The sequence below is a fragment of the Macaca fascicularis genome, chromosome X (genome assembly GCF_037993035.2).
Source record: "Macaca fascicularis isolate 582-1 chromosome X, T2T-MFA8v1.1".
NCBI lineage: Eukaryota > Metazoa > Chordata > Mammalia > Primates > Cercopithecidae > Macaca > Macaca fascicularis.
The window spans coordinates 127,143,058-127,170,441 of NC_088395.1; the positions used below are offsets into that span (position 1 = coordinate 127,143,058).

Below are 27,384 nucleotides of genomic sequence, written 5' to 3' on the forward strand. Positions count from 1 at the left end.
GCTGAGTCTTTTGGAACTGTCATTTGTAGCTGGTGATTGTTTGACATGCGGAACCCAAAGAGAGCAGAACTCTCCATGGTCCCCATCCTAGTGCCTCCCTGCCATCATTCCTGTGCCCCTCTAGGGGATTTGGCCAAGACTTCTGGAAGCCAATGCCTTCCAGCTATATATAGTGTTGATATTCTGATATATTTGCCAAGACTGTAGTTTATATGCAATCATTTCTTCTCCAGTTGCCTCCTGGACTTATCAGTGGGACTGAAACACAACATAAAGACTACTGCCAATATTAAAGTTTTTGGCAAAGAAGTGTGCACCTGAATCTTCTTCTTTGTGCAGGGAGGTAGGATTGGGCACTGGACTTGTCATAGAGCAAGCTGTTGTAAAGAAGTGAAGTGGATCCTGGAGATGGTTCTGTTGTAGTGGCAGCACACTATCTCACCAGGTGCTTGGAACTGGCTCCAAGTCTCTGGGAGGGGAACTGGTTGGCATCAGCAAACAAAGGAGGAAAAAAAATCTGAGCAGGTGTATTTTCAAGAAATACCTGAAGTAAAACTGAGAAAGAGTCTCCTCCTAGCTCCCACATTGGGGCTCTCTTCATGGCAAGTACATGATTCAGAATTCTATGGAATAGTAGTCTCCATATCCTTGGTTATCTGCCTGAGCCTGCTGCCTGTAGATGCAAACCCAACCAGGATATCACATTCTCTATCTCTGGTGTATAGTTGGTGCCTATATTTATCCCTAGCTATCCCACCTGTGATATCTGATCTTCTCCAAACAAGGAAGTTGGCACAATCCAGAATTTCAGATTTGCTTGGGGAAATGTGTTTTCTTTCTCCACCAGACTTCCTCTGTCAGTCAAGAAAAGTGGCCAAGTCCTTTCTCTTTGCAAACTCATCACTAGGGACAGGGTGGGATGGGGGAGGGACCCAAGGCCATACAACCTGAAGAGATTACCATTTAATTTTGGAAGTAGCAGAGAACACCCCTGAAAAAAATGTCTAAAATTCTCCTTTACAGTCTGGCTCAAAATTCATCACCTCCAAGAAGCCTTCTTTTCTATATCTCCCCACATCACTACGTTCACTAGAGGCTATCTTAAATTTACAGTGATATGTGTAGACATTGTTTAGCTCCACCGAAAGCATAGGCCCCTTAAGGGGAATGTCTAGGCCTTCCTCTAGTTTCTAACACCCATGGTGTCTGTCACAAGGCAGGTGTTTGGTAAATGTTTGTTAAATAAATCCCATGGGTTTTGGAATAACTGTTACCATTAATGTTATTTTTTTTCCTACATGCCTAGGTCTTGACTGTCTATATAGGGCCTTCACATCCCTTTTTCCTTGAATCCTCATCATGGCCTATGAAGTTTCTGCTCTCATTTAAGGGCCATCCATGATGCTGGATACACTGCTGTAGACAAAAAACCTTTATGTTTGTACAATGTACTTTTTTTTTTTTTTTTTTTTTTTTTTTTTGAGATGGAGTCTCACTCGGTCACCCAGGCTGGAGTGCAGTGGGGTGATCTGGGCTCACTATAACCTTTGCCTCCCAGGTTCAAGCGATTCTCCTGCCTCAGCCTTCTGAGTAGCTGGGATTACAGCTGTGCCTCATCATGCCCAGCTAATTAAATTTTTTGTTGTTGTTGTTGTTGTAGAGACAGGGGTCTCACAAGTCCATGATAAATGGACTAGTCAACAGGAAAATATCACAGTTCTAAATATATATGCACCTAACACTGGAGCTCCCAAATTTATAAAACAATTACTACTAGACCTAAGAAATGAGACAGTGATGCAATAATACTATAGGACTTCAGTATTCCAACGATAGCACTAGACAGGTCATCAAGACAGAAAGTCAACAAAGAAACAGTGGACTAACACTATACTCTACTCTACTAACACTACACTATACTCTATACTCAAGGACTCAAGAGATCTTCCCTCATTGGCCTCCCAAAGTGCTGAGATTACAGGTGTGAGCCACTGCACCCAGCCGTAAAACATCTTTTTTTTTTTTTTTTTTTTCTGATAATGGTATCTGCCTTGTTGATAATGCTAGGTTTTCAATTGACTGGATTTGATTTGTTTTGCATTCCCAAAGCAAACAGTTCATGTAGGTAGATGCCCCTTATCCAGGTAATCCTCATAGCTATTTCACTCCTTCCTCCCTTTTCTCACAGTGGATCTCTATTAGGTAATTATCAGTCTTATAAATCTCCATTAAGAATTTCTTTTCCACAGTTAACAACAAAGCTCTGTTTTTTGTTTTTTGTTTTTTTACTTTTTTTTTTATTATTATTATACTTTGAGTTCTAGGGTACATGTGCATAACGTGCAGGTTTGTTACATATGTATACTTGTGCCATGTTGGTGTGCTGCAACCATCAACTCGTCAGCACCCATCAACTTGTCATTTACATCAGGTATAATTCCCAATGCAATCCCTCCCCCCTCCCCCCTCCCCATGATAGGCCCCGGTGTGTGATGTTCCCCTTCCCGAGTCCAAGTGATCTCATTGTTCAGTTCCCACCTATGAGTGAGAACATGCGGTGTTTGGTTTTCTGTTCTTGTGATAGTTTGCTAAGAATGATGGTTTCCAGCTGCATCCGTGTCCCTACAAAGGACACAAACTCATCCTTTTTTATGGCTGCATAGTATTGCATGGTGTATATGTGCCACATTTTATGGCTGCATAGTATTCCATGGTGTATATGTGCCACATTTTCTTAATCCAGTCTGTCACTGATGGACATTTGGGTTCAAGGAGAACTACAAACCAATGCTCAGTGAAATAAAAGAGGACACAAACAAATGGAAGAACATACCATGCTCATGGATAGGAAGAATCAATATCTTGAAAATGGCCATACTGCCCAAGGTTATTTATAGATTCAATGCCATCCCCATCAAGCTACCAATGAGTTTCTTCACAGAATTGGAAAAAACTGCTTTAAAGTTCATATGGAACCAAAAAAGAGCCCGCATCTCCAAGACAATCCTAAGTCAAAAGAACAAAGCTGGAGGCATCACACTACCTGACTTCAAACTATACTACAAGGCTACAGTAACCAAAACAGCATGGTACTGGTACCAAAACAGAGATATAGACCAATGGAACAGAACAGAGTCCTCAGAAATAATACCACACATCTACAGCCATCTGATCTTTGACAAACCTGAGAGAAACAAGAAATGGGGAAAGGATTCCCTATTTAATAAATGGTGCTGGGAAAATTGGCTAGCCATAAGTAGAAAGCTGAAACTGGATCCTTTCCTTACTCCTTATACGAAAATTAATTCAAGATGGATTAGAGACTTAAATGTTAGACCTAATACCATAAAAACCCTAGAGGAAAACCTAGGTAGTACCATTCAGGACATAGGCATGGGCAAAGACTTCATGTCTAAAACACCAAAAGCAACGGCAGGAAAAGCCAAAATTGACAAATGGGATCTAATTAAACTAAAGAGCTTCTGCACAGCAAAAGAAACTACCATCAGAGTGAACAGGCAACCTACGGAATGGGAGAAAATTTTTGCAATCTACTCATCTGACAAAGGGCTAATATCCAGAACCTACAAAGAACTCAAATTTACAAGAAAAAACAAACAACCCCATCAAAAAGTGGGCAAAGGATATGAACAGACATTTCTCAAAAGAAGACATTCATACAGCCAACAGACACATGAAAAAATGCTCATCATCACTGGCCATCAGAGAAATGCAAATCAAAACCACAATGAGATACCATCTCACACCAGTTAGAATGGCATTCATTAAAAAGTCAGGAAACAACAGGTGCTGGAGAGGATGTGGAGAAATAGGAACACTTTTACACTGTTGGTGGGATTGTAAACTAGTTCAACCATTATGGAAAACAGTATGGCGATTCCTCAAGGATCTAGAACTAGATGTACCATATGACCCAGCCATCTCATTACTGGGTATATACCCAAAGGATTATAAATCATGCTGCTATAAAGACACATGCACACGTAAGTTTATTGCGGCACTATTCACGATAGCAAAGACTTGGAATCAAAGCTCTGTTTTTATTTTATTTTTTGACTCCTGATTTTATTATTCAATTTCTTTTTTTTTTCATTTAGTCTTCTGTGGTTGGGAAGCCACGCCTCCTAAGACCATTCAGTTGGAGCTGGTTGTTGGAAGGGAGTGGGTTGGGGAAATGGGACGGGGGCAGGGAGACCCCTGCTCTGCTGGTGGTCCTAGGTGGAGAAGAAGAACTATACTTCACAGAGCCTGGGGTGTGGTGGGAAGGGGATGAGGTAGGAGCAACAAGCTGGGGAGATGGGACCCACCTAGTCCCCAGCTTCATTTTCTTCTAATGTTTCCCCACTGGTGGCTTTCTCTGCAGTCTTGCAGGCCTTTTTTTTTTCTTTTTCTTTTTCTGGGTTTTTTGACTTGCAGAACTCTGGAGGAGAGCCTTTAGCTCTGCATCCTGGACCTCCATCTCAGACTTGTAGAGGTCAGGCTCAAAGGGACCACTGGTTATCTGCATAAGGCCAATGGGCATGAGCAGAACTGTACATTTTAACTGGGCAAGAAATTCGCCTTCCTTCTTATAGAGAACATTAAATAGTTGCAGCAGTTCATGCTTGGTGCACTGTGCCACACCCATCTGAGCCTTCTTCTCATCTTCAAATGTTCTTAAAGTAAATGGCATAGCATCAAAACGCCTTTCCACCTCACTGAAGAAGGCACGTGAAGTTTTCATTTTCAGTCCGTGCTGATTAGAGGGGTCTCATTTGTAACTAATGGTTCTCTGTCCTGCATCCTTGGCCTTGCCCTCTTCTGAGCTGATGAGAACATCCACAGCATATACTTCATGTACCGCCAATTCTGCTTTTTCATGGTCCTTCTTCTGCTGGTCTGTGGGATTCTGGATAATGGTTTTTTCTCCATTGACGACATGCTCCTTCAACTGATGTGACAGCATGCCTTCTATTGGCATGCAGGTAAGTGAGTGGGCAGCTTTGTTCAGGGTTTCTGTCACTTGTGTGTTCTGGTTTCCAGGTTTGACCAGGCATAGGACAGCTGCATCACAAAAGTGAATTGCCTTAATAACATCTGCTTTCCTCCCTGTTACTTGGGTCCCTGAGCTACATCAACTACAAAACTATGAGCTACATTAGCGATGAAGCCATCCACATGGACCCCGAGGTCAAGTTTTACCAAGTCACCTTCCTTGAGAATATAATCCTGGTTGCTCTTCAAAGGGGAGAAGTGACATACACAGTTATTTACTGAAATGCTGGTGGGAAAAGCAATACCTTTTTTCATTTCTATTTTTTTCTTGAAGATTTTCCCTATTTCTTCCATAATCATGGCATCATCTTTCTCACACAGGCTCAGTACCGATACGCCTGAGCTAGATGCTTCTACCAAGGACTGAAGTACCTGGTTGGCTATGTCGTTCCCCCATCTTATACTTGGTCACGACCAGGTCCTTGGTGATAGTTTGCTCCTGCTGCTTGTCCTTGCCGGACATCTTCCTACCACCATCACTGCAGCCTCGTTTTCCCTGAGCCACCGCCTGTCTCCCTTCCCAGCCACAGGCTGTGGTCAGAGCCCCCTTTATCCTCGAGGAGAGGGCGAGCAAAATCGTGAGCAAGAAAGAGAGAGGGTAGGCAGGCGAGAGCAAAGCTCTGTTTTTAAATGAAGAGGTTTTCTTATTTCATTTTTAAATACCCAGAGGCTCATTCTGACAAGTTTTCAGCTCCTTTGTAGCTTCCTTGATCTTCCCTACATGACAAATACAATGGAACCTGTTCTGTAGTCCTTCCCTGTCTGTAACGGGGAAGGAAATCAAATAGGAGAGACAACTCAGAGCTGAAGGTTGTCAGAGAAATAAACTGTTCTTAAGAGGTGGGGCTGCGAATAAAGGGCGTCCACGCAGGTGTGCCTGACCAAAGTGATGGCTTTCAGGTGTGCATTGATATTTGGTATGTGGGAGAAGGGCCATTGCAGAGGTTTTGCATTTGAACACCTAGAGAGCAAAGAGGGGTGTGGTTGGGGGCGAGCAGAAGAGACAAGGTGGTTGGTGGTTGCACTCTAGCCTGGGTCAGGGACGAAGTCCAAGTCCTATAGGAAGATGGGCTACTGGAACAAGCGCTTTTCAGAAGCAAGGGGCCCCACTATGCTCAGGTAACAAAGTGGCATGGAGGGAGGAAGGAAAAGGGGTTACAGGCCAGATATTGAGCCTGGCTCACCTGTAACATTTTCGGGGTTTAGAACAAGAGTTCAACTTGGGATCCACATACCATATGCCTAAATATTTGAAATGTTTAGCTCAACGAATACAGCATGTTTTATTTAATGGTTTATCTCCTTCCATGACAAATGTACCTTCATAATGACCTCAAAGGCCAGGTTGGGTTCTAGAATTCTCAGACTCCTCTAAGTCCTGCCCAGTGGTGTGGGAAGAACTGCTATGCTTCCCCCTCCCGCTTTAGAAATATTTCAGACCTACATAAAATTGTAGAAAACATTACTATAAACACCCATGTGTCTACTATTCAGCTTAAGAAATATTACAAATACAGTTGATGTCTGCTGTGGAGCCTTCTCTACTAGAATGCCCCTCCCTTTCTTTCCCTGAGAGGTAACCATCATCTCAAATGTTCTTCTTTTGTTTTTGTTTTTATGAGATGCGGTTTTGCTCTTGTTGCCCAGGCTGGAGTGCAGTGGCGCGATCTTGGCTCACTGCTGCCTCCGCCTCCCAGGTTCAAGCGATTCTCCTGCCTCAGCCTCCTGAGCAGCTGGGATTATAGGTGTGCACCACCACGCCTGGCTAATTTTTGTATTTTTAGTAGAGACGAGGTTTCACCATGTTGGCCAGGCTTGTCTCAAGCTCCTGACCTCAGATGATCTGCCCGCCTTGGACTCCCAGAGTGCTGGGATTACAGGGGTGAGCCACTGCGCCCAGCCACAAATATGCTTGTCTTTCGAATGCACACCTCTCTGTATTCTGTATGCTACATTTGTATGCATGGGATTACAGGGGTGAGCCACTGCGCCCAGCCACAAATATGCTTGTCTTTCGAATGCACACCTCTCTGTATTCTGTATGCTACATTTGTATGCATCTCTTACATGCACATGACTTACCCACAATCAATTTATGGTGGTCATTTGTATGTTTTCCTAGAAGTCATATACATGGTATCATGTTTGCATCCTTTTGGACCCGACTTTTTCCTTTATGCATTTTTCCCCTCTAGGCCTCAGCCCCTGTGAGTTCTACTCTCCTCCCCAGCCCAGCCCTTGCTGTCCCTTTCAGTTTACCTGAAACAAACCCAAGCTAGTGAATTAAGGCTGGTGTGACAGGAGGTGAAGCTCAGCTTCTTCCTCTGTTGCTTGAAACCAGTGGTTCTCAAACCTTAGTGTTCATCAAAAGCTCTTAGGGGTCGTGTTAAAACACAGATTGCTGCCCCTACCCCCAGAGTTCCGATTCTGTAGTTCCTGGGTATAGTCTGAGAATTCCCAGGTAATGCTGATGATGCTGTTTGGGGACCAAACTTTGAGAACCACTGCTTCAGATCAAAAGCTGGGCCCAAGCTCAGTAATAACATGTGGCTTCAAGGCAACCTGGGCCATTCATGAAGTTTCCTTCAGAACCATGCTCTACAGCAGTATTGTCCAACAGACATATAAGTGATCTACATGGGTAATTCTAAATGTTCTAGTAACCTCATTAAAAAAAAAAAAGAAACCAACAAAAACTTTAATATTTTAATTCAAGTATTATTTCAATGTGTAATCAGTATAAAAAACATTAGTAAGGCTGGGCGCGGTGGCTCACACCTGAAATCCCAGCACTTTGGGAGGCTGAGATGGGCAGATCACGAGATCAGGAGATCGAGACCATCCTGGCTAACACGGCGAAACCCTGTCTCTACTAAAAATACAAAAAATTAGCTGGGTGTGGTGGCAGGCACCTGTAGTCCCACATACTTGGGAGGGTGAGGCAGAATTGCTGGAACCCGGGAGGCGGAGGTTGCAGTGAGCTGAGACCGCGCCACTGCACTCCAGCCTGGGTAACACAGCGAGACTCAGTCTCGAAAAAAAAAAAAAAGTAAAATATACAATATTATTTCATACTTACAGTACATATTAAATCAGACTAGCCACATTAAAAGTGCTCGGTAGCCACAACACACAGATCTAAAGATGTGCCCCATCTCTCTCTTTCCAAAAATTGTTTTAAACTTGACATTTTACTTGATTTTTGGCTGCAGTAAAAGAATTTCAAACAATCTTACCAAATGGTGGAAAGTAATACCTTTCAATGAAGGTATGGTGGGCCAAAACAAAGAGGTAAAGGAGAGATTTGAGTTAGCATTATTTATTGAGAAATCTTCCCATGTTTCGGTTTATTCATTTAAAACAAACTTTTATTTTTAACTTGAACAAACACTGTCAAATACATGCATGAAAGTTAGATGTCACTGGATATCACTTTAGATGTAACCAACTTTGCAATGACGTGTGTTAAAATTCCCACAGGCATCTGCAAAAAAAATAAAAACAATGAACAACAGAGACTTCTTTCTATTCTTCCCAACTGCAGGATGAAATGAGAGAAAATAAACAATAGCACAACATTAACCAGCACCAGTGACTTTCTAAATAGAAGAAAATGGCCAGCTCTGTGTATATCTGCAAGATTTGTGTGCTATATGCTAAACAAGTAGAGAAAACTACCTTTTCCTTTTGTAACTCACAAGCTTGGATATCAGGGTGCTTGTGGAACTGGAGGTTTCAGTCAAAGGGTCACACCAACCTTGTGTGCCTAGCACTACAAAAGCGTGTTGCTTTTCTTTCTACATGAGGGGCCATTCTGAGATTTAAATAAATCTCTCAAGCTTCAACAGCCTGTGCTCGTTCCATAAATGATACTCCCTTACCCTCCCAGACCCTTGGTTTCCATATCTACCATGCGGGAAAGAAGCTATTATGAAATACATGGCTGTGAAAATGCAAATAAATAAATAAATAAGAAAGAAAAATGTTAAACATTTAAATATACTCAAAGACAGATATACTTTAAGACTTAATTACCAATTCAGTGATAAACACACATTCTTTTCATCTGACTGTGACATAAAATACAAAAATATATAGCTAAGTAAATATTTATGTATTAGTCATTAAATGTGTTCCTACTTGAAATTCTTAGCTTTTTGCTAGTTGTAAGTAGTCACTTTGTAAAATGCATTGTCTCCTAGTTACTATGGGAGCCTGCATTTCTGTGGTCAAGTAATGACAGCCCAACTAATGCGTGTGGCCCAGCCAAGTTAGTGGCTGTGTCTGGCGACTGTTTTCTACACAAATATTGGTCTTGGTAGTAGGTCTGATACATTTACCACTTGTTAGTAGTCTTGCAGCTAGAAGACAAAACACCTCAAACATGAACAAATGAGTAGCCATGAAGTATATTTCAGAACACACTGCAGTTCATATTACTAGATACATGAATATTCTAGTAATATTTTACATAAGCTAAATTGAATTTTTAAACTACTTTTAAACATTTTCTTAATTAATTTACTGGGAATCTTTTTTGTTGTTAAATAAAACTGTCAGCAACAGGTAAATGCCAGGAATAGTCGAGTGATTCTCAAAGCTATACACAGATACCTGGATTTTCTCGGCTTCCCCTCTGCTGCATCTAGGTCCCCTTGGAGTTCTTCGCCTTGTTTTCCGCATCCTTCTCATTTTCTTGTTCTTTCTCTTCCTCGCCTGCAGCATCTTGGGCCTCTTCATCCCACTTTTCAGGCTGAGATTTAGTGACTTCTTTAGTGAAGAAAAATACACACTTGGGACCAGACATTCACAGAAAATACAGCCCAATTTACAACTAGCAGCGGCATCCCGTACCCCACCCTCAGGAGAAGCAGGATAGAGTTAACTAAGGAAGGAACAGCTGGGCACCTTCCTACTGGTTTTCACAACAGTTCCATGGCCCTGGCGTTGCTCCCGCTTGATCATTTCCACAGGGACACTATCTCCCTTTTTTCTAGTAAATCTCCCACCCAAAGCTGCTGATTATTTCTCGTTTTTGGAGAAGAGATCTGAATCATCAGGTCTGGTCTCATTCTACGGTGTTTTGGTCAGAACTTTGTTGGGAAAATATTTGTTTGCCTCAAAAAACAAATTTTATGGTGAAGCTCATTGGTTCCTCACCCCTCTGTATGTGTCAGTTTTACCAAGGGCTCCTGTATCACTTCATCATTTGAGGGATCATCTTTCTATGAATCTTTGCACTTTGAAAAGCCATGAATCCAAAAGGATGCCTGCCATTTGCCTGTTCTCTTCGTGCAGGTATCCCTTCTGTTTCCTGCGGAGCTCCCTCCTGAACCCCTATCTACCAGGCCATTCATCTGCGCGCTCACAAATGGCATCGATGATCTCAGATCTCCTATCAAATACAGGTTGGTAGAGGGCGGCAAGTTTTCTCAAAACCATAGAGGTCGTTAGAGAATTGGGTTTCGACTCATTGGGAAACATTCGGCCTTAAGTTTCAGGAGGGCCCCGACTGCTGCTTCATCACCCGAGGCCCCGACGACCCCTTCACCACCCGCTTCACCAGCTGTGTCCACACCACGGCCCTGCGCAGAGCCCTTGGACACACGGGTCCCCGCCTCCCCACTGCTGCCGCTAGCCCGTTCCTCACCCTCAGGGGCCGTGGCCTCCTCTGCGGCCGGTTCCTCTGTGGCCTCCTCTGCGGGCTTCTCCTCTGTGGCCTCCTCCTCTGTGGCCTCCTCTGCAGCCTCCTCCTCTGTGGCCTCCTCCACCGGCTCCTCTGCGGCCTCCTCTGTGGGCTCCCTGGCCATCTCGGCCAGGTATCCTGGCACTGCAGGCTCTGGGACCGACGCGGCCTCCTGGATCAGGCCCAGGCCCTGGCCTTCCAGGGCTGCGGCCCCCGCGCCCAGCCTCTGGAGCAGCAGCAGCAGGGAGGGCTCGACCCTGCGGTTGGGTGCAGCAGCGCGGGGCCCCACCATCAGGCGGCTGTGGTGACGGGTCGCTATCAGGATGTGGTCGTTGTGATAGAGGCGGCGGAGAAGGGAGTGGACCAGATCCAGGAACACAAAGCGAATGCCCGCCGCAGGGAAGCGACGGGTGACCTCCGCCAGGTCGAGGTTGCCTGCCACGTTCCTCTCTTCTTCTTCCTCCTCCTCCTCCTCCTCCTCTTCCTCCGCCGCGGGCCCGATGTCCGGGTCCTCCTCAGCGCTCCCGCCCCCGGCGACTGTGGCCAGGCCTGCCGCCTGCTCACCCTCCTCCTCCCCGAGGCCTTCCATGGGCCCTGCGACTCCGACCACCTCGGTCGCAGGCACCATGTCGCTACTGTGGGGGCCGGAGTCGCCGCCCTCCGGGTTACCAGCTCCGGCCGCCTCGGCCTGCGCTCCCTCCTGGCTTACCGGGGCCTCCTGGTCCCCTTCGGTCGGGTGTCGGTCCCCTGTGGCAGACATGACACCAGTCAGTACCTCAACTGGGGTGGCAAGCAGGCTGTGGTGACCGCGGTGAAGACGGTGGCCACTGAGGTGGCTACGGCTGAGGGGAGGCGAGGGTTTGGCTGCTGAGGGAGTAAGAGTCTGTCTCCTTATTGAGGGAATAAGAGTCTGTCTCAGAGGACACCCTACGGTGGGAAGGGCAAGGAGCGAATCCCAGGAGCCTCCCACCAAGGCTGGCCTGAGAGGACTTAGACAAGGCGGGAAAGATTCCGGTTGGCAAGCGACAGGGGGCGGGACCGGAAACGTCAATGAAGGGCTCTCAGTGAGCTCTAAGCCCATTTGCTGAAAACTTCAGATTGACATGTTCTGTGTCCAATGAATGAACAAGGCCCTTTAGCTCTAGGATAACTCAGAATCCAGGGTTTTTTTTTGTTTGTTTGTTTGTTTTTTGGGACCGGAGTCTTGATCCGTCACCCAGGCTGGAGTGCAGTGCCACGATCTCGGCTCACTGCAGTCCCCACCTCCTGGGTTGCAGTGATTCTCCTGCCTCAGCCTCCTTAGTAGCTGGGACTACAGGCACAGGCTACCACGCCCAGCTAGTTTTTCTAGTTTTAGTAGAGACAGCGTTTCACCACATTGGCCAGGATGGTCTCGATCTCATGACCTTGTGATCCACCTGCCTTGGCCTCCCAAAGTGCTGGGGTTATAGGCCTGAGCCACCGTCCACGGCCGAACTCTACCTTTTCTTTGAGGCCTTAGTGTCCAGGGCTACCCTTTTGGTCCACACAAGTCTTGTGCTTTTAATTTTAGGATTAGCAACACTATAGTAGTGCAATGTGGAGGCACCCTGGAGTATGGGAACTGCAAGATGTTCACAGAGTCCACTTATTTCCACCTAGTAATGGCTCATGCCAGTAGAGATAGTGTCATAAAAATGTTACCTAGTTCAGACCTAAGCAGTTGTGAAAACCTCCCAAGAAGAGACGTAGAATTTCAATGATTTAATGTAGTCAATGCTACTTAGAAAAGAATGTGCAGAGTTGAAATGGATGCAGTCATTACCGAGTGCTGATGTGGTAAATGACAGACACTGGAAGGTGTTTAATGAATCCTGCCATATTCACTTTAAACCTCCAAATAATGAAAAAAAATAGATACTGTTTTAAAGGGACTCAAAAGAACTAAGCAGTAAAAACACCAAAAGGGCCTGGGAGTAGTGGCTCATGCCTGTAATCCAGCACTTTGGGAGGCCGAGGCAGGCAGATCACCTGAGGTCAGTAGTTTGAGACCAACCTGACCAACATGGTAAAACCCTGTCTCTACTAAAAACACAAAAAATTAGCTGGGTGTGGTGGTGCACGCCTGTAGTCCCAGCTACTCAGGAGGGTGAGGCAGCAGAATTGCTGGAACCCGGGAGGTGGAGGTTGCAGTGAACCGAGATGGTGCCACAGCACTCCAGCCTGGGTGACAGAGCGAGACTCAGTCTCAAAAATAATAATAATAATAATAATAATAATAAATGCAATAATTTTTTCGCACTTACAGCACGTATTAAATCAGGCTAGCCATATGACAAGTGCTCAGTGGCCACAACACACAGATCTAAAGATGAGCCCCATCTCTCTCTTTCCAAAAATTGTTTTAAACTTGACATTTTACTTGATTTTTGGCTGCAGTAAAAGAATTTCAAACAATCTTACCAAATGGTGGAAAGTAATACCTTTCAATGAAGGTATGGTGGGCCAAAACAAAGAGGTAAAGGAGAGATTTGAGTTAGCATTATTTATTGAGAAATCTTCCCATGTTTCGGTTTATTCATTTAAAACAAACTTTTATTTTTAACTTGAACAAACACTGTCAAATACATGCATGAAAGTTAGATGTCACTGGATATCACTTTAGATGTAACCAACTTTGCAATGACGTGTGTTAAAATTCCCACAGGCATCTGCAAAAAAAATAAAAACAATGAACAACAGAGACTTCTTTCTATTCTTCCCAACTGCAGGATGAAATGAGAGAAAATAAACAATAGCACAACATTAACCAGCACCAGTGACTTTCTAAATAGAAGAAAATGGCCAGCTCTGTGTATATCTGCAAGATTTGTGTGCTATATGCTAAACAAGTAGAGAAAACTACCTTTTCCTTTTGTAACTCACAAGCTTGGATATCAGGGTGCTTGTGGAACTGGAGGTTTCAGTCAAAGGGTCACACCAACCTTGTGTGCCTAGCACTACAAAAGTTTGTTGCTTTTCTTTCTACATGAGGGGCCATTCTGAGATTTAAATAAATCTCTCAAGCTTCAACAGCCTGTGCTCGTTCCATAAATGATACTCCCTTACCCTCCCAGACCCTTGGTTTCCATATCTACCATGCGGGAAAGAAGCTATTATGAAACACACGGCTGTGAAAAGGCAAATAAATAAATAAATAAGAAAGAAAAATGTTAAACATTTAAATATACTCAAAGACAGATATACCTTAAGACTTATTTACCAGTTCAGTGATAAACACACATTCTTTTCATCTGACTGTGACATAAAATACAAAAATATATAGCTAAGTAAATATTTAGGTATTAGTCATTAAATGTGTTCCTACTTGAAATTCTTGGCTTTTTGCTAGTTGTCACTTTGTAAAAGGCATTGAGTTGTCTCCTAGTTACTATGGGATCCTGCATTTCTGTGGTCAAGTAATGACGGCCCCACTAATGTGTGTGGCCCAGCCAAGTTAGTGGCTGTGTCTGGCGACTGTTTTCTACACAAATATTGGTCTTGGTAGTAGGTCTGATACATTTACCACTTGTTAGTAGTCTTGCAGCTAGAAGACAAAACACCTCAAACATGAACAAATGAGTAGCCATGAAGTATATTTCAGAGCACACTGCAGTTCATATTACTAGATACATGAATATTCTAGTAATATTTTACATAAGCTAAATTGAATTTTTAAACTACTTTTAAACATTTTCTTAATTAATTTACTGGGAATCTTTTTTGTTGTTAAATAAAACTGTCAGCAACAGGTAAATGCCAGGAATAGTCGAGTGATTCTCAAAGCTATACACAGATACCTGGATTTTCTCGGCTTCCCCTCTGCTGCATCTAGGTCCCCTTGGAGTTCTTCACCTTGTTTTCTGCATCCTTCTCTTTTTCTTGTTCTTTCTCTTCCTCGCCTGCAGCATCTTGGGCCTCTTCATCCCACTTTTCAGGCTGAGATTTAGTGACTTCTTTAGTGAAGAAAAATACACACTTGGGACCAGACATTCACAGAAAATACAGCCCAATTTACAACTAGCAGCGGCATCCCGTACCCCACCCTCAGGAGAAGCAAGATAGAGTTAACTAAGGAAGGAACAGCTGGGCACCTTCCTACTGGTTTTCACAACAGTTCCATGGCCCTGGCGTTGCTCCCGCTTGATCATTTCCACAGGGACACTATCTCCCTTTTTTCTAGTAAATCTCCCACCCAAAGCTGCTGATTATTTCTCGTTTTTGGAGAAGAGATCTGAATCATCAGGTCTGGTCTCATTCTACGGTGTTTTGGTCAGAACTTTGTTGGGAAAATATTTGTTTGCCTCAAAAAACAAATTTTATGGTGAAGCTCATTGGTACCTCACCTCCCTAAATTGTGTCAGTTTTACCAAGGGCTCCTGTATCACTTCATCATTTGAGGGATCATCTTTCTATGAATCTTTGCACTTTGAAAAGCCATGAATCCAAAAGGATGCCTGCCATTTGCCTCTTCTCTTCGTGCCGGTATCCCTTCTGTTTCCTGCGGAACTCCCTCCTGAACCCCTGTCTGCCCGGCCATTCATCTGTGGCCTCACAAATGGCATCGATGATCTCAGATCTCCTATCAAATACAGGTTGGTAGAGGGCGGCAAGTTTTCTCAAAACTATAGCGGTCGTTAGAGAATTGGGTTTCGACTCATTGGGAAACATTCGGCCTTAAGTTTCAGGAGGGCCCCGACTGCTGCTTCATCACCCGAGGCCCCGACGACCCCTTCACCACCCGCTTCACCAGCTGTGTCCACACCACGGCCCTGCCCAGAGCCCTTGGACACACGGGTCCCCGCCTCCCCACTGCTGCCACTAGCCCGTTACTCACCTTCAGGGGCCGTGGCTTCCTCTGCGGCCGGTTCCTCTGTGGCCTCCTCTGCGGGCTTCTCCTCTGTGGCCTCCTCCTCTGTGGCCTCCTCTGCAGCCTCCTCCTCTGTGGCCTCCTCCACCGGCTCCTCTGCGGCCTCCTCTGTGGGCTCCCTGGCCATCTCGGCCAGGTATCCTGGCACTGCAGGCTCTGGGACCGACGCGGCCTCCTGGATCAGGCCCAGGCCCTGGCCTTCCAGGGCTGCGGCCCCCGCGCCCAGCCTCTGGAGCAGCAGCAGCAGGGAGGGCTCGACCCTGCGGTTGGGTGCAGCAGCGCGGGGCCCCACCATCAGGCGGCTGTGGTGACGGGTCGCTATCAGGATGTGGTCGTTGTGATAGAGGCGGCGGAGAAGGGAGTGGACCAGATCCAGGAACACAAAGCGAATGCCCGCCGCAGGGAAGCGACGGGTGACCTCCGCCAGGTCGAGGTTGCCCGCCACGTTCCTCTCTTCTTCCTCCTCCTCCTCCTCCTCCTCTTCCTCCGCCGCGGGCCCGATGTCCGGGTCCTCCTCGGTGCTCCCGCCCCCGGGGACTGTGGCCAGGCCTGCCGCCTGCTCACCCTCCTCCTCCCTGAGGCCTTCCATGGGCCCTGCGACTCCGACCACCTCGGTCGCAGGCACCATGTCGCTACTGTGGGGGCCGGAGTCGCCGCCCTCCGGGTTACCAGCTCCGGCCACCTCGGCCTGCGCTCCCTCCTGGCTTACCGGGGCCTCCTGGTCCCCTTCGGTCGGGTGTCGGTCCCCTGTGGCAGACATGACACCAGTCAGTACCTCAACTGGGGTGGCGAGCAGGCTGGTGACCGCGGTGAAGATGGTGGCCACTGAGGTGGCTACGGCTGAGGGGAGGCAAGGGTTTGGCCGCTGAGGGAGTAAGAGTCTGTCTCCTTATTGAGGGAATAAGAGTCTGTCTCAGAGGACACCCTACGGTGGGAAGGGCAAGGAGCGAATCCCAGGAGCCTCCCACCAAGGCTGTCCTGAGAGGACTTAGACAAGGCGGGAAAGATTCCGGTTGGCAGGCGACAGGGGGCGGGACCGGAAGCATCAATGAGGGGCTCTCAGCGAGCTGCAAGCCCATTTGCCGAAAACTTCAGATTGACATGTTCTGTGTCCAATGAATGATCAAGGCCCTTTAGCTCTAGGGCATCTCAGAATCCAGGGTTTTTTTTTTTTTTTGGGACCGGATTCTTGCTCGGTCACCCAGGCTGGAGTGCAGTGCCACGATCTCGGCTCACTGCAGTCCCCGCCTCCTGGGTTGCAGTGATTCTCCTGCCTCAGCCTCCTCAGTAGCTGGGACTACAGGTACAGGCTACCACCCTCCGCTAGTTTTTCTAGTTTTAGTAGAGACAGCGTTTCACCACATTGGCCAGGATGGTCTCGATCTCATGACCTTGTGATCCACCTGCCTTGGCCTCCCAAAGTGCTGGGGTTATAGGCCTGAGCCACCGTCCACGGCCGAACTCTACCTTTTCTTTGAGGCCTTAGTGTCCAGGGCTACCCTTTTGGTCCACACAAGTCTTGTGCTTTTAATTTTAGGATTAGCAACACTATAGTAGTCCAATGTGGAGGCACCCTGGAGTATGGGAACTGCAAGATGTTCACAGAGTCCACTTATTTCCACCTAGTAATGGCTCATGCCAGTAGAGATAGTGTCATAAAAATGTTACCTAGTTCAGACCTAAGCAGTTGTGAAAACCTCCCAAGAAGAGACATAGAATTTCAATGATTTAATGTAGTCAATGCTACTTAGAAAAGAATGTGCAGAATTGAAATGGATGCAGTCATCACCGAGTGCTGATGTGGTAAATGACAGACACTGGAAGGTGTTTAATGAATCCTGCCAAATTCACTTCAAACCTCCAATTAATGAAAGAAAATAGATACTGTTTTAAAGGGACTCAAAAGAGCTAAGCAGAAAAAACACCAAAAGGGCCTGGGCGTGGTGGCTCATGCCTGTAATCCAGCACTTTGGGAGGCCGAGGCAGGCAGATCACCTGAGGTCAGTAGTTTGAGACCAGCCTGACCAACATGGTAAAACCCTGTCTCTACTAAAAACACAAAAAATTAGCTGGGTGTGGTGGTGCACGCCTGTAGTCCCAGCTACTCAGGAGGGTGAGGCAGCAGAATTGCTGGAACCCGGGAGGTGGAGGTTGCAGTGAACCGAGATGGTGCCACAGCACTCCAGCCTGGGTGACAGAGCGAGACTCAGTCTCATTTAAAAAAAAAAAAATAGTAATAATAATAGTAAGACATGGAATATTTTTTTCACACATACAGCCCGTATTAAATCAGGCTAGCCATATGACAAGTGCTCAGTGGCCACAACACACAGATCTAAAGAGGAGCCCCATCTCTCTCTTTCCAAAAATGGTTTTAAACTTGACATTTTACTTGATTTTTGGCTGCAGTAAATGAATTTCAAACAATCTTACCAAATGGTGGAAAGTAATACCTTTCAATGAAGGTATGGTGGGCCAAAACAAAGAGGTAAAGGAGAGATTTGAGTTAGCATTATTTATTGAGAAATCTTCCCATGTTTCGGTTTATTCATTTAAAACAAACTTTTATTTTTAACTTGAACAAACACTGTCAAATACATGCATGAAAGTTAGATGTCACTGGATATCACTTTTGATGTAACCAACTTTGCAATGACGTGTGTTAAAATTCCCACAGGCATCTGCAAAAGAAAATAAAAACAATGAACAACAGAGACTTCTTTCTATTCTTCCCAACTGCAGGATGAAATGAGAGAAAATAAACAATAGCACAACATTAACCAGCACCAGTGACTTTCTAAATAGAAGAAAATGGCCAGCTCTGTGTATATCTGCAAGATTTGTGTGCTATATGCTAAACAAGTAGAGAAAACTACCTTTTCCTTTTGTAACTCACAAGCTTGGATATCAGAGTCCTTGTGGAACTGAAGGTTTCAGTCAAAGGGTCACACCAACCTTGTGTGCCTAGCACTACAAAAGCTTGTTGCTTTTCTTTCTACATGAGGGGCCATTCTGAGATTTAAATAAATCTCTCAAGCTTCAACAGCCTGTGCTGGTTCCACAAATGAACCTCCCTTACCCTCCCAGACCCTTGGTTTCCTATCTACCATGTGGGAAAGAAGCTATTAAGAAATGCACGGCTGTGAAAATGCAAATAAATAAATAAATTAGAAAGAAAAATTTTAACCATTTAAATATACTCAAAGACAGATATACCTTAAGACTTAATTACCAATTCAGTGATAAACACACATTCTTTTCATCTGACTGTGACATAAAATACAAAAATATATAGCTAAGTAAATATTTATGTATTAGTCATTAAATGTGTTCCTACTTGAAATTCTTAGCTTTTTGCTAGTTGTCACTTTGTAAAAGGCATTAAGTTGTCTCCTAGTTACTATGGGATCCTGCATTTCTGTGGTCAAGTAATGACGGCCCCACTAATGTGTGTGGCCCAGCCAAGTTAGTGGCTGTGTCTGGCGACTGTTTTCTACACAAATATTGGTCTTGGTAGTAGGTCTGATACATTTACCACTTGTTAGTAGTCTTGCAGCTAGAAGACAAAACACCTCAAACATGAACAAATGAGTAGCCATGAAGTATATTTCAGAGCACACTGCAGTTCATATTACTAGATACATGAATATTCTAGTAATATTTTACATAAGCTAAATTGAATTTTTAAACTACTTTTAAACATTTTCTTAATTAATTTACTGGGAATCTTTTTTGTTGTTAAATAAAACTGTCAGCAACAGGTAAATGCCAGGAATAGTCGAGTGATTCTCAAAGCTATACACAGATACCTGGATTTTCTCGGCTTCCCCTCTGCTGCATCTAGGTCCCCTTGGAGTTCTTCACCTTGTTTTCTGCATCCTTCTCTTTTTCTTGTTCTTTCTCTTCCTCGCCTGCAGCATCTTGGGCCTCTTCATCCCACTTTTCAGGCTGAGATTTAGTGACTTCTTTAGTGAAGAAAAATACACACTTGGGACCAGACATTCACAGAAAATACAGCCCAATTTACAACTAGCAGCGGCATCCCGTACCCCACCCTCAGGAGAAGCAGGATAGAGTTAACTAAGGAAGGAACAGCTGGGCACCTTCCTACTGGTTTTCACAACAGTTCCATGGCCCTGGCGTTGCTCCCGCTTGATCATTTCCACAGGGACACTATCTCCCTTTTTTCTAGTAAATCTCCCACCCAAAGCTGCTGATTATTTCTCGTTTTTGGAGAAGAGATCTGAATCATCAGGTCTGGTCTCATTCTACGGTGTTTTGGTCAGAACTTTGTTGGGAAAATATTTGTTTGCCTCAAAAAACAAATTTTATGGTGAAGCTCATTGGTACCTCACCTCCCTAAATTGTGTCAGTTTTACCAAGGGCTCCTGTATCACTTCATCATTTGAGGGATCATCTTTCTATGAATCTTTGCACTTTGAAAAGCCATGAATCCAAAAGGATGCCTGCCATTTGCCTGTTCTCTTCGTGCCGGTATCCCTTCTGTTTCCTGCGGAGCTTCCTCCTGAACCCCTATCTACCAGGCCATTCATCTCCGCGCTCACAAATGGCATCGATGATCTCAGATCTCCTATCAAATACAGGTTGGTAGAGGGCGGCAAGTTTTCTCAAAACCATAGAGGTCGTTAGAGAATTGGGTTTCGACTCATTGGGAAACATTAGGCCTTAAGTTTCAGGAGGTCCCCGACTGCTGCTTCATCACCCGAGGCCCCGACTATCCCTTCGCCACCCACTTCACCAGCTGTGTCCGCACCACGGCCCTGCGCAGAGCCCTTGGACACACGGGTCCCCGCCTCCCCACTGCTGCCGCTAGCCCGTTCCTCACCCTCAGGGGCCGTGGCCTCCTCTGCGGCCGGTTTCTCTGTGGCTGGTTCCTCTGTGGCCTCCGCTGTGGGCTTCTCCTCTGTGGTCTCCTCTGCAGCCTCCTCCTCTGTGGTCTCCTCTGCAGCCTTCTCCTCTGTGGCCTCCTCTGCAGCCTCCTCCTCTGTGGTCTCCTCTGCGGCCAGTTTCTCTGTGGCCGGTTCCTCTGTGGCCTCCTCCGCAGCCTCCTCCTCTGTGGCCTCCTCCACCAGCTCCTCTGCCGCCTCCTCTGTGGGCTCCCTGGCCATCTCGGCCAGGTAGCCTGGCACTGCAGGCTCTGGGACCGACGCGGCCTCCTGGATCAGGCCCAGGCCCTGGCCTTCCAGGGCTGCGGCCCCCGCGCCCAGCCTCTGGAGCAGCAGCAGCAGGGAGGGCTCGACCCTGCGGTTGGGTGCAGCAGCGCGGGGCCCCACCATCAGGCGGCTGTGGTGACGGGTCGCTATCAGGATGTGGTCGTTGTGATAGAGGCGGCGGAGAAGGGAGTGGACCAGATCCAGGAACACAAAGCGAATGCCCGCCGCAGGGAAGCGACGGGTGACCTCCGCCAGGTCGAGGTTGCCCGCCACGTTCCTCTCTTCCTCCTCCTCCTCCTCCTCTTCCTCTGCCGTGGACCCGACGTCCGGGTCCTCTTCTGCGCTCCCGCCCCCGGCGACTGTGGCCAGGCCTGCTGCCTGCTCACCTTCCTCCTCCCTGAGGCCTTCCATGGGCCCTGCGACTCCGACCACCTCGGTCGCAGGCACCATGTCGCTACTGTGGGGGCCGGAGTCGCCGCCCTCCGGGTTACCAGCTCCGGCCGCCTCGGCCTGCGCTCCCTCCTGGCTTACCGGGGCCTCCTGGTCCCCTTCGGTCGGGTGTCGGTCCCCTGTGGCAGACATGACACCGGTCAGTACCTCAACTGCGGTTGCGAGGAGGCTGAGGTGACTGCGGTGAAGACGGTGGCCACTGAGGTGGCTACGGCTGAGGGGAGGCGAGGGTTTGGCTGCTGAGGGAGTAAGAGTCTGTCTCCTTATTGAGGGAATAAGAGTCTGTCTCAGAGGACACCCTACGGTGGGAAGGGCAAGGAGCGAATCCCAGGAGCCTCCCACCAAGGCTGTCCTGAGAGGACTTAGACAAGGCGGGAAAGATTCCGGTTGGCAGGCGACAGGGGGCGGGACCGGAAGCATCAATGAGTGGCTCTCAGTGAGCTCTAAGCCCATTTGCTGAAAACTTCAGATTGACATGTTCTGTGTCCAATGAATGATCAAGGCCCTTTAGCTCTAGGACAACTCAAGAATCCAGAGTTTTTTTTTTTTTTTTTTTTTTTTTTTTTTTTTTTGGGACCGGAGTCTTGATCGGTCACCCAGGCTGGAGTGCAGTGGCATGACCTCGGCTCACTGCAATCCCCACCTCCTGGGTTCCAGTGATTCTCCTGCCTCAGCCTCCTCAGTAGCTGGGACTGCAGGCATGGGCTACCACGCCCAGCTAGTTTTTCTATTTTTAGTAGAGACAGGGTTTCACCACTTTGGTCAGGATGGTCTTGATCTCATGACCTTGTGATCCACCTGCCTCGCCTCCCAAAGTGCTGCATTTACAGTCCTGAACTCCTGTGCCCCTCTGAGCTCTAACTTTTCTTTGAGGCCTTAGTGTCCAGGGCTACCCTTTATGTCCGAACAAGTCCTGGCCTTTAATTTTAGGATTATTAGCAACACTATAGTAGTCCAATGTGGAGGCATTCTGTAGCATGGGAAATGCAATATGTTCACAGAGTTCACTTATTTCCACCTAGTAATGGCTCATGCCAGTAGAGATAGTGTCATGAAACTGTTACCTAGTTCAGACCTTAGCAGTTGTGAAAACCTCCCAACAAGAGACATAAGAATTTCAATCATTTAATGTAGTTAAACCTACTTAGAAAAGAACGTGCAGAGTTGACATGGATGCAGTCATCACTGAATGCTGAGGTGGTAAATGACAGACACTGTCACGGTGTTTAATGAATCCTGCCAAATTCACTTCAAACCTCCAAATATTGAAACAAAAAAAGATCCTTTTTTAAAAGGACCACTTTATCTCATATGATCTAAGCATAAAGAACACCAAATGGGCCTGGGCGCGGTGGCTCACGCCTGTAATCCAGCACTTTGGGAGCCCGAGGCAGGCAGATCACCTGAGGTCAGTAGTTTGAGACCAGCCTGACCAACATGGTAAAACCCTGTCTCTACTAAAATAACAAAAAATTAGCTGGGTGTGGTGGTGTACGCCTGTAGTCCCAGCTACTCGGGAGGGTGAGGCAGGAGAATTGCTGGAACCCGGGAGGCGGAGTTTGCAGGGAACTGAGATGTTACCACAGCACTCTAGCGTGGGTGACAGAGCGAGACTCAGTCTCAAAAAAAAAAGATAAAGAAATAAAAACACCCAACGGACAGGCTTCCTAGGCTATTTCAAGCAATAACCCAGGACTTTTTGTTGATTTCAAGACCTACTTAATGAAGGTTCAAGTAGTAATTATTTCTGAACATTTTGGAGAAATCAATTGTTATTTTATATTCATTGTATGAATTTTTTGGGTCACATTACAACTACTCTTTGAAAAAAGTTGTAGGTAGCATATTTCATGTATTAAATTCAAGAATACTAATACCATTCAATCTTTTCAAGGCGAGTAGGTAGTTTTTGTAGCTTTCATCACCTCATCAAATTTCCGTGCTTCTGTTTTTCTCTAGTTTCACCTAAAAAAGGGGCATCGTGCTGTCATAAGTCATTGGTTTAAATCTGGAAGGCAATGTGGAAAATTTCTAATACAAAATACTTACTATTAAAACAACAAAACCTAGGCAGAATCCCAATGTGAGGTCTAGAGTTGGTTTTAATATTTGCTTCCTGATGTGAAGTTGTGAAAGTTACTTATTTCTATGCCTCAGTTTTATCATTTGTGAAATTAGGATAATGATTCTCTAGCTACCTCCCAAGGTTAATCTGAGAATCAAATAAAATAATGGGATGAAAACCCTTTTCATACTGTAAAGTACTATACATGTATATGATTACATCAAAAATAATTTTTCACTGTTCTTAAGTTATTGGAGTGAAGCTATCAGGTATATTTGGCCCTCTGTATCCATGGATTCTGCATGTGTGGATTCAACTAACTGTGGATCAAAAATATTCAGAAATTGCATGTGCACTGAACATATACAGACTTTCTTCACGTCATTATTCCCTAAACAATATAGTATTACAACTATTTAGATAGCATTTACATTGTATTAGGTATTACAAATAATCTAGAGATGATTTAAAATATACATGATAATGTACATAGGTTATATGCAAATACTATGCCATTTTATATCTGGAACTTGGGCATCTGCAGATTTTGGTATCTGCAGGAGGTCTTGGAATAAGTTCCCCATGGGTAACTAGGGGTGACTGTAGTCTCTCAGGCCTTCAGAGAACCCTCTAATTTGGATTTAGAGGAATTAGTTTTTTCCTAGCTACATGGTGTTATATACTCCCCTGGCTAATACCCTGACTTCAGTCAAGATTTGAGTGAGATAGGTAGATGGAATGAGATGGGATTATATTTACAATATTAACTATTTGTTGAAAATATTTCCCAGATTGATTTTACCTTCTAAGTTGATTAATGTTTCCAAGTATTTAGTTTTTCATTTATGTGTTCCAAAAGTCTAACAATATTTTATTTTTAATCATTTTGACTTCATTGTAAATTTGTAAGCCTTCTTGTATGGAGAATTTTATTTTATATTTTCTTTTTGGGGATCTTCTTAATGTTTACCTTTAGCTCCTTAATGCATAGTGTGAGATTAAAGTCTCAGATGATTTTTATTTTGAACAGCTCACCTATACCACCACTTATTGAGTAACTCTTCCCCTGTATACTGATGTGTGGCCATGTACTCTTTAGCACTTTCTCTAAAGGTAGAAAAAATGCAAGAGAAAAAACTCATTTTCCCTAAATCTCAGAGCATGAAATGGTCTTTAGCTATTGAGTCCAAGTTTATTCTTTTTCAAGTGGAAAAATTAAGGCCTGGAGTAGTTAACTGGCTTTCCAAAGTCATACTACTCAATGGAGGAGCCAGGAGTAGAACCAACATCCTCTGACATTTAATCTGAAATTGAGACAGGCATGCTTATTGTACATACAGCTTCAGGGGTAATTTGACAGCACAAGGTTAATTACCCAAATAAATAAATGGTTATGAGTTGAGGGTCTCTGAAATTCAGGCAAGCCTGTCCTCCTGACTCTGAATCAATCAGCAAATATTTACTGAACACCTACATTAAATGCCTTGTGTAAGACCTTGCCGGGGACAGAGAAGCAGGTGCCACCACCTCTGGCCACAAGAATCTCACAGTCTATTTGGGAGAAAGGATTGTATACTGAGAATGGAGGTAAAAAAGCAGCACCTGACATTCAGAACTGGCCTGGCACTCACAGCTAAGCCATCTTATTCTCCTACTGGATATAAACAATAGCATAGAACACCAACATCAGACAGGATCACTCTGTGTCCATGATAAATAGAGACAAAGCAAGGCTACTTTATAATTTCATTCAAGCAGAGAAAAATGAAGTCACGAAATACCAAACAAAATATTAAACTTAGCTTCTCTTGATTAAAATGAGTACCACTTCTTTACCAATTACAGCTTTATCCTGGCTCTAATATCCCCTCTCTATAAATAAGATTTATTGAAATACTAATCAGAACTGCACCGACTTTCCGATAGCATGTAATCTAGAGCAAATCCCCACTTTGTTCAAAACTTCCACATATTCTAAGCTTTGGATTTGGGGAAGGAAGTGATATTGCCTCTGGCAAGAAAATAGACATAGGGAATTTGATGGAAGTCTTGTGGTGAGGAAGGTGCCCAGTGGGGCACCCCTGTTCTTGCTACAATGCTATCACCAGGACTGGCTCCACTCTTTCTTAGTGAAAACAAATACAGTCAGGTAGATGGTTTTTGTACACTTATAGTATTCCTACTTTTTTTCTTTTCCCTTCTTTCTGTCGATGTCCATCCATTTTTGCTTCACAACTTTCAATAGGACCATTACTAGTCACTTTAGAGGAGCATGTTAACAAAAAACCAAAACCAAAAACCACAGAAGTGTCTTCCTAGGTCATGAAGAGCTGGGCTGTCCACTTGAAGCTGTAGGACAAATACTTCAGACCCTAGTCATTCAATCATCCGGTGAGCATATGTTGAGCACCTACTATAGGTCTGGAGTTATATCAAGGGCTGGGGACGCATTGGTGCTTAAGGTCCATGGCTTGATCTATCTAGTTCATGGTCTAGAGGGGAAGACGAACATTTGGATGATGATGACACAAGGTGTCAAGAACTATAACAGGGATGAACACAAGGTACTATGGGATCTCAGGAGAGAGAACGATTAGCTAAAGTTGAGGGGATGGAGGGGAAAGTGGGTTGGTGCCTGGGAAGGTGCTCAAGAAGAGGTATTTCAGCTGAGTCCTGAAACTAGGAGTTCAACCAGCAATAAAGATTGGGGGGAAGTCATTGCAAGTAAAGGAAGCTGCATGGATAATGGCAGGGGTGTGTGCGTATTGGTCCAAGGCAATGAAATGGGTGGAGCATTGGGCAGAGTGGCAGATGGGCCTTTAAAGCAGATGGGGCAGGGGATGGATACCCCATTCTCCATGACGTGCTTATTTCACATTGCATATGTGTACCAAAACATCTCATGTATCCCATAAATAAATACACCTACTATGTACCTAAAAAATTAAGAATAAAAGAAATAGAAAAATAAAGCAGATGGGGCAATTAATAATTAATGCTTCTCTAAAGAGTTTGCCCTTTGGCCTGAAAGGGCCGGGCTGTCCACTAGAAGCTGCAGGGCAAATACTCCAGAATCTAGTAATTGAATCATTCACTGAGTTTGCCCTTTGTCCTGAAACCCCTTTGCCTGCTTTCCCTTTGTATAGAAGACATTTCCAGAAGTATTACTGCAAGTTTTCACCCTCATTTTTATGTTCTTAGTTATTTTCATAGGTCTTCCTCCCAGGTTGTCCAATGGCTGCCTCCTTGGCATTCAGGTTTTAGTCAAAGGGCTCTCATGGGGTTTGTCCCTGACCACCTTGACTAAAACTGTCACCTACCTCCACCCCAATCACTATTATGTCACTACCCTGTTTTATTTCCTTTCTAGCCCTTGTACTAATTTAACTAATTTTATCTTTGTTTTTATCCTGTATCCCTACTACCACCACTCTAGATGCCATAAGGAAAGGAATTACTGTCTGTTTCCACTGATACTGACCCAAACACCTAGAATAGTGCCTGGAACATAGTAAATAAACACTTATTAGATGACTGTTTTCTCTACGTTGGTTAACTGTTCAAGGTGTACAAGGTGCAAAACCAAATGTTAAGTTGCAAGATCATGTTTATGAATTGGATGAGCCTCCAATGGGTTAGTAAGATTAAGGTTGTTTTGAATTTCTGTAAAGTATTGGTAATTTCCTTAGACATCTCTGTTTTTAGATTGATAAAGTAACTTCAGAGGAAATAAATTGTTTTCATTTGACAACAATTAAAATGGGCCAGTATATATAAGAATAGAGGGGTTTATACTAGCATTAAATGTGTTTGTTTTGTTTTGTGATTACCTCATGCCAAATTGCAACTTTTGGAGGTCAGATAATTCACATGTAAGCCAACTTCCTGTCTTCTTACATCGTGTGAGTTAAAGTCTTCACTTTAGATTCACGTAGATTTGGTCTTTTCACCTAGTCCCATATTTCTTGGAGGTTTTGTTCGTTCCTTTTCGTTCTTTTTTCTCTAATCTTGTCTTCATGCTTTATTTCATTAAGTTAATCTTTAATCTCTGATATCCTTTCTTCCA

At 44.9% G+C, this 27,384-nt stretch overlaps 3 protein-coding genes and 1 pseudogene across 4 annotated transcripts; all 4 read right to left on the reverse strand.

Annotated features, from left to right (window-relative positions):
- Positions 1-4,231: 4,231 nt before the first annotated feature.
- LOC102122427 (proliferation-associated protein 2G4 pseudogene) lies at positions 4,232-5,518 on the reverse strand (annotated as a pseudogene).
- Positions 5,519-8,405: 2,887 nt separating this feature from the next.
- On the reverse strand, positions 8,406-11,908 carry LOC102123145 (cancer/testis antigen family 47 member B1-like). Of its 2 annotated transcripts, XM_045383808.2 has the most exons (4): positions 10,827-11,908; positions 10,706-10,781; positions 9,670-9,825; positions 8,406-8,539 (listed from the first exon to the last, which is right to left on the reverse strand). In XM_045383808.2, the coding sequence occupies exons 1-3, from the start codon at positions 11,820-11,822 to the stop codon at positions 9,701-9,703; spliced, it is 1,197 nt and encodes a 398-aa protein (XP_045239743.2). In that variant the 5' UTR covers positions 11,823-11,908; the 3' UTR covers positions 8,406-8,539; positions 9,670-9,700. The 2 variants fall into 2 exon arrangements, with proteins under 2 accessions (XP_045239743.2, XP_065394156.1); XM_065538084.1 differs by lacking the exon at positions 8,406-8,539 and having other exon boundaries at positions 9,688-9,825; positions 10,706-11,501.
- A 2,642-nt stretch (positions 11,909-14,550) lies between these two features.
- Positions 14,551-16,389, reverse strand: LOC123571111 (cancer/testis antigen family 47 member B1-like). The gene is made up of 2 exons (XM_045383703.2): positions 15,597-16,389; positions 14,551-14,715 (listed from the first exon to the last, which is right to left on the reverse strand). Exons 1-2 carry the CDS (start codon positions 16,387-16,389, stop codon positions 14,591-14,593), a joined length of 918 nt encoding a protein of 305 aa, XP_045239638.2. The 3' UTR covers positions 14,551-14,590.
- A 3,040-nt stretch (positions 16,390-19,429) lies between these two features.
- On the reverse strand, positions 19,430-21,385 carry LOC102122779 (cancer/testis antigen family 47 member B1-like). The gene is made up of 2 exons (XM_015443820.3): positions 20,476-21,385; positions 19,430-19,594 (listed from the first exon to the last, which is right to left on the reverse strand). The coding sequence occupies exons 1-2, from the start codon at positions 21,383-21,385 to the stop codon at positions 19,470-19,472; spliced, it is 1,035 nt and encodes a 344-aa protein (XP_015299306.3). The 3' UTR covers positions 19,430-19,469.
- Between the last annotated feature and the right edge of the window lie 5,999 nt (positions 21,386-27,384).

Bases quoted from the DNA above. Each gene is read 5' to 3' on its own strand.
- LOC102122779 (XM_015443820.3), bottom strand. From the start codon at position 21,385: ATGTCTGCCACAGGGGACCGACACCCGACCGAAGGGGACCAGGAGGCC. The intron at 19,595-20,475 runs GTGAGGAACGGG...TCTTCACTAAAG, and splicing joins GGAGGCCACGGCCCCTGAGG to AAGTCACTAAATCTCAGCCT.
- LOC123571111 (XM_045383703.2), bottom strand. From the start codon at position 16,389: ATGTCTGCCACAGGGGACCGACACCCGACCGAAGGGGACCAGGAGGCC. The intron at 14,716-15,596 runs GTGAGTAACGGG...TCTTCACTAAAG, and splicing joins GGAAGCCACGGCCCCTGAAG to AAGTCACTAAATCTCAGCCT.
- LOC102123145 (XM_045383808.2), bottom strand. From the start codon at position 11,822: ATGGGCTTAGAGCTCACTGAGAGCCCTTCATTGACGTTTCCGGTCCCG. The intron at 10,782-10,826 runs GTGGAGGAGGCC...GAGGCCACAGAG, and splicing joins AGGAGGCCGCAGAGGAGCCG to GAGGAGGCCACAGAGGAGAA. The intron at 9,826-10,705 runs GTGAGGAACGGG...TCTTCACTAAAG, and splicing joins GGAGGCCACGGCCCCTGAGG to AAGTCACTAAATCTCAGCCT.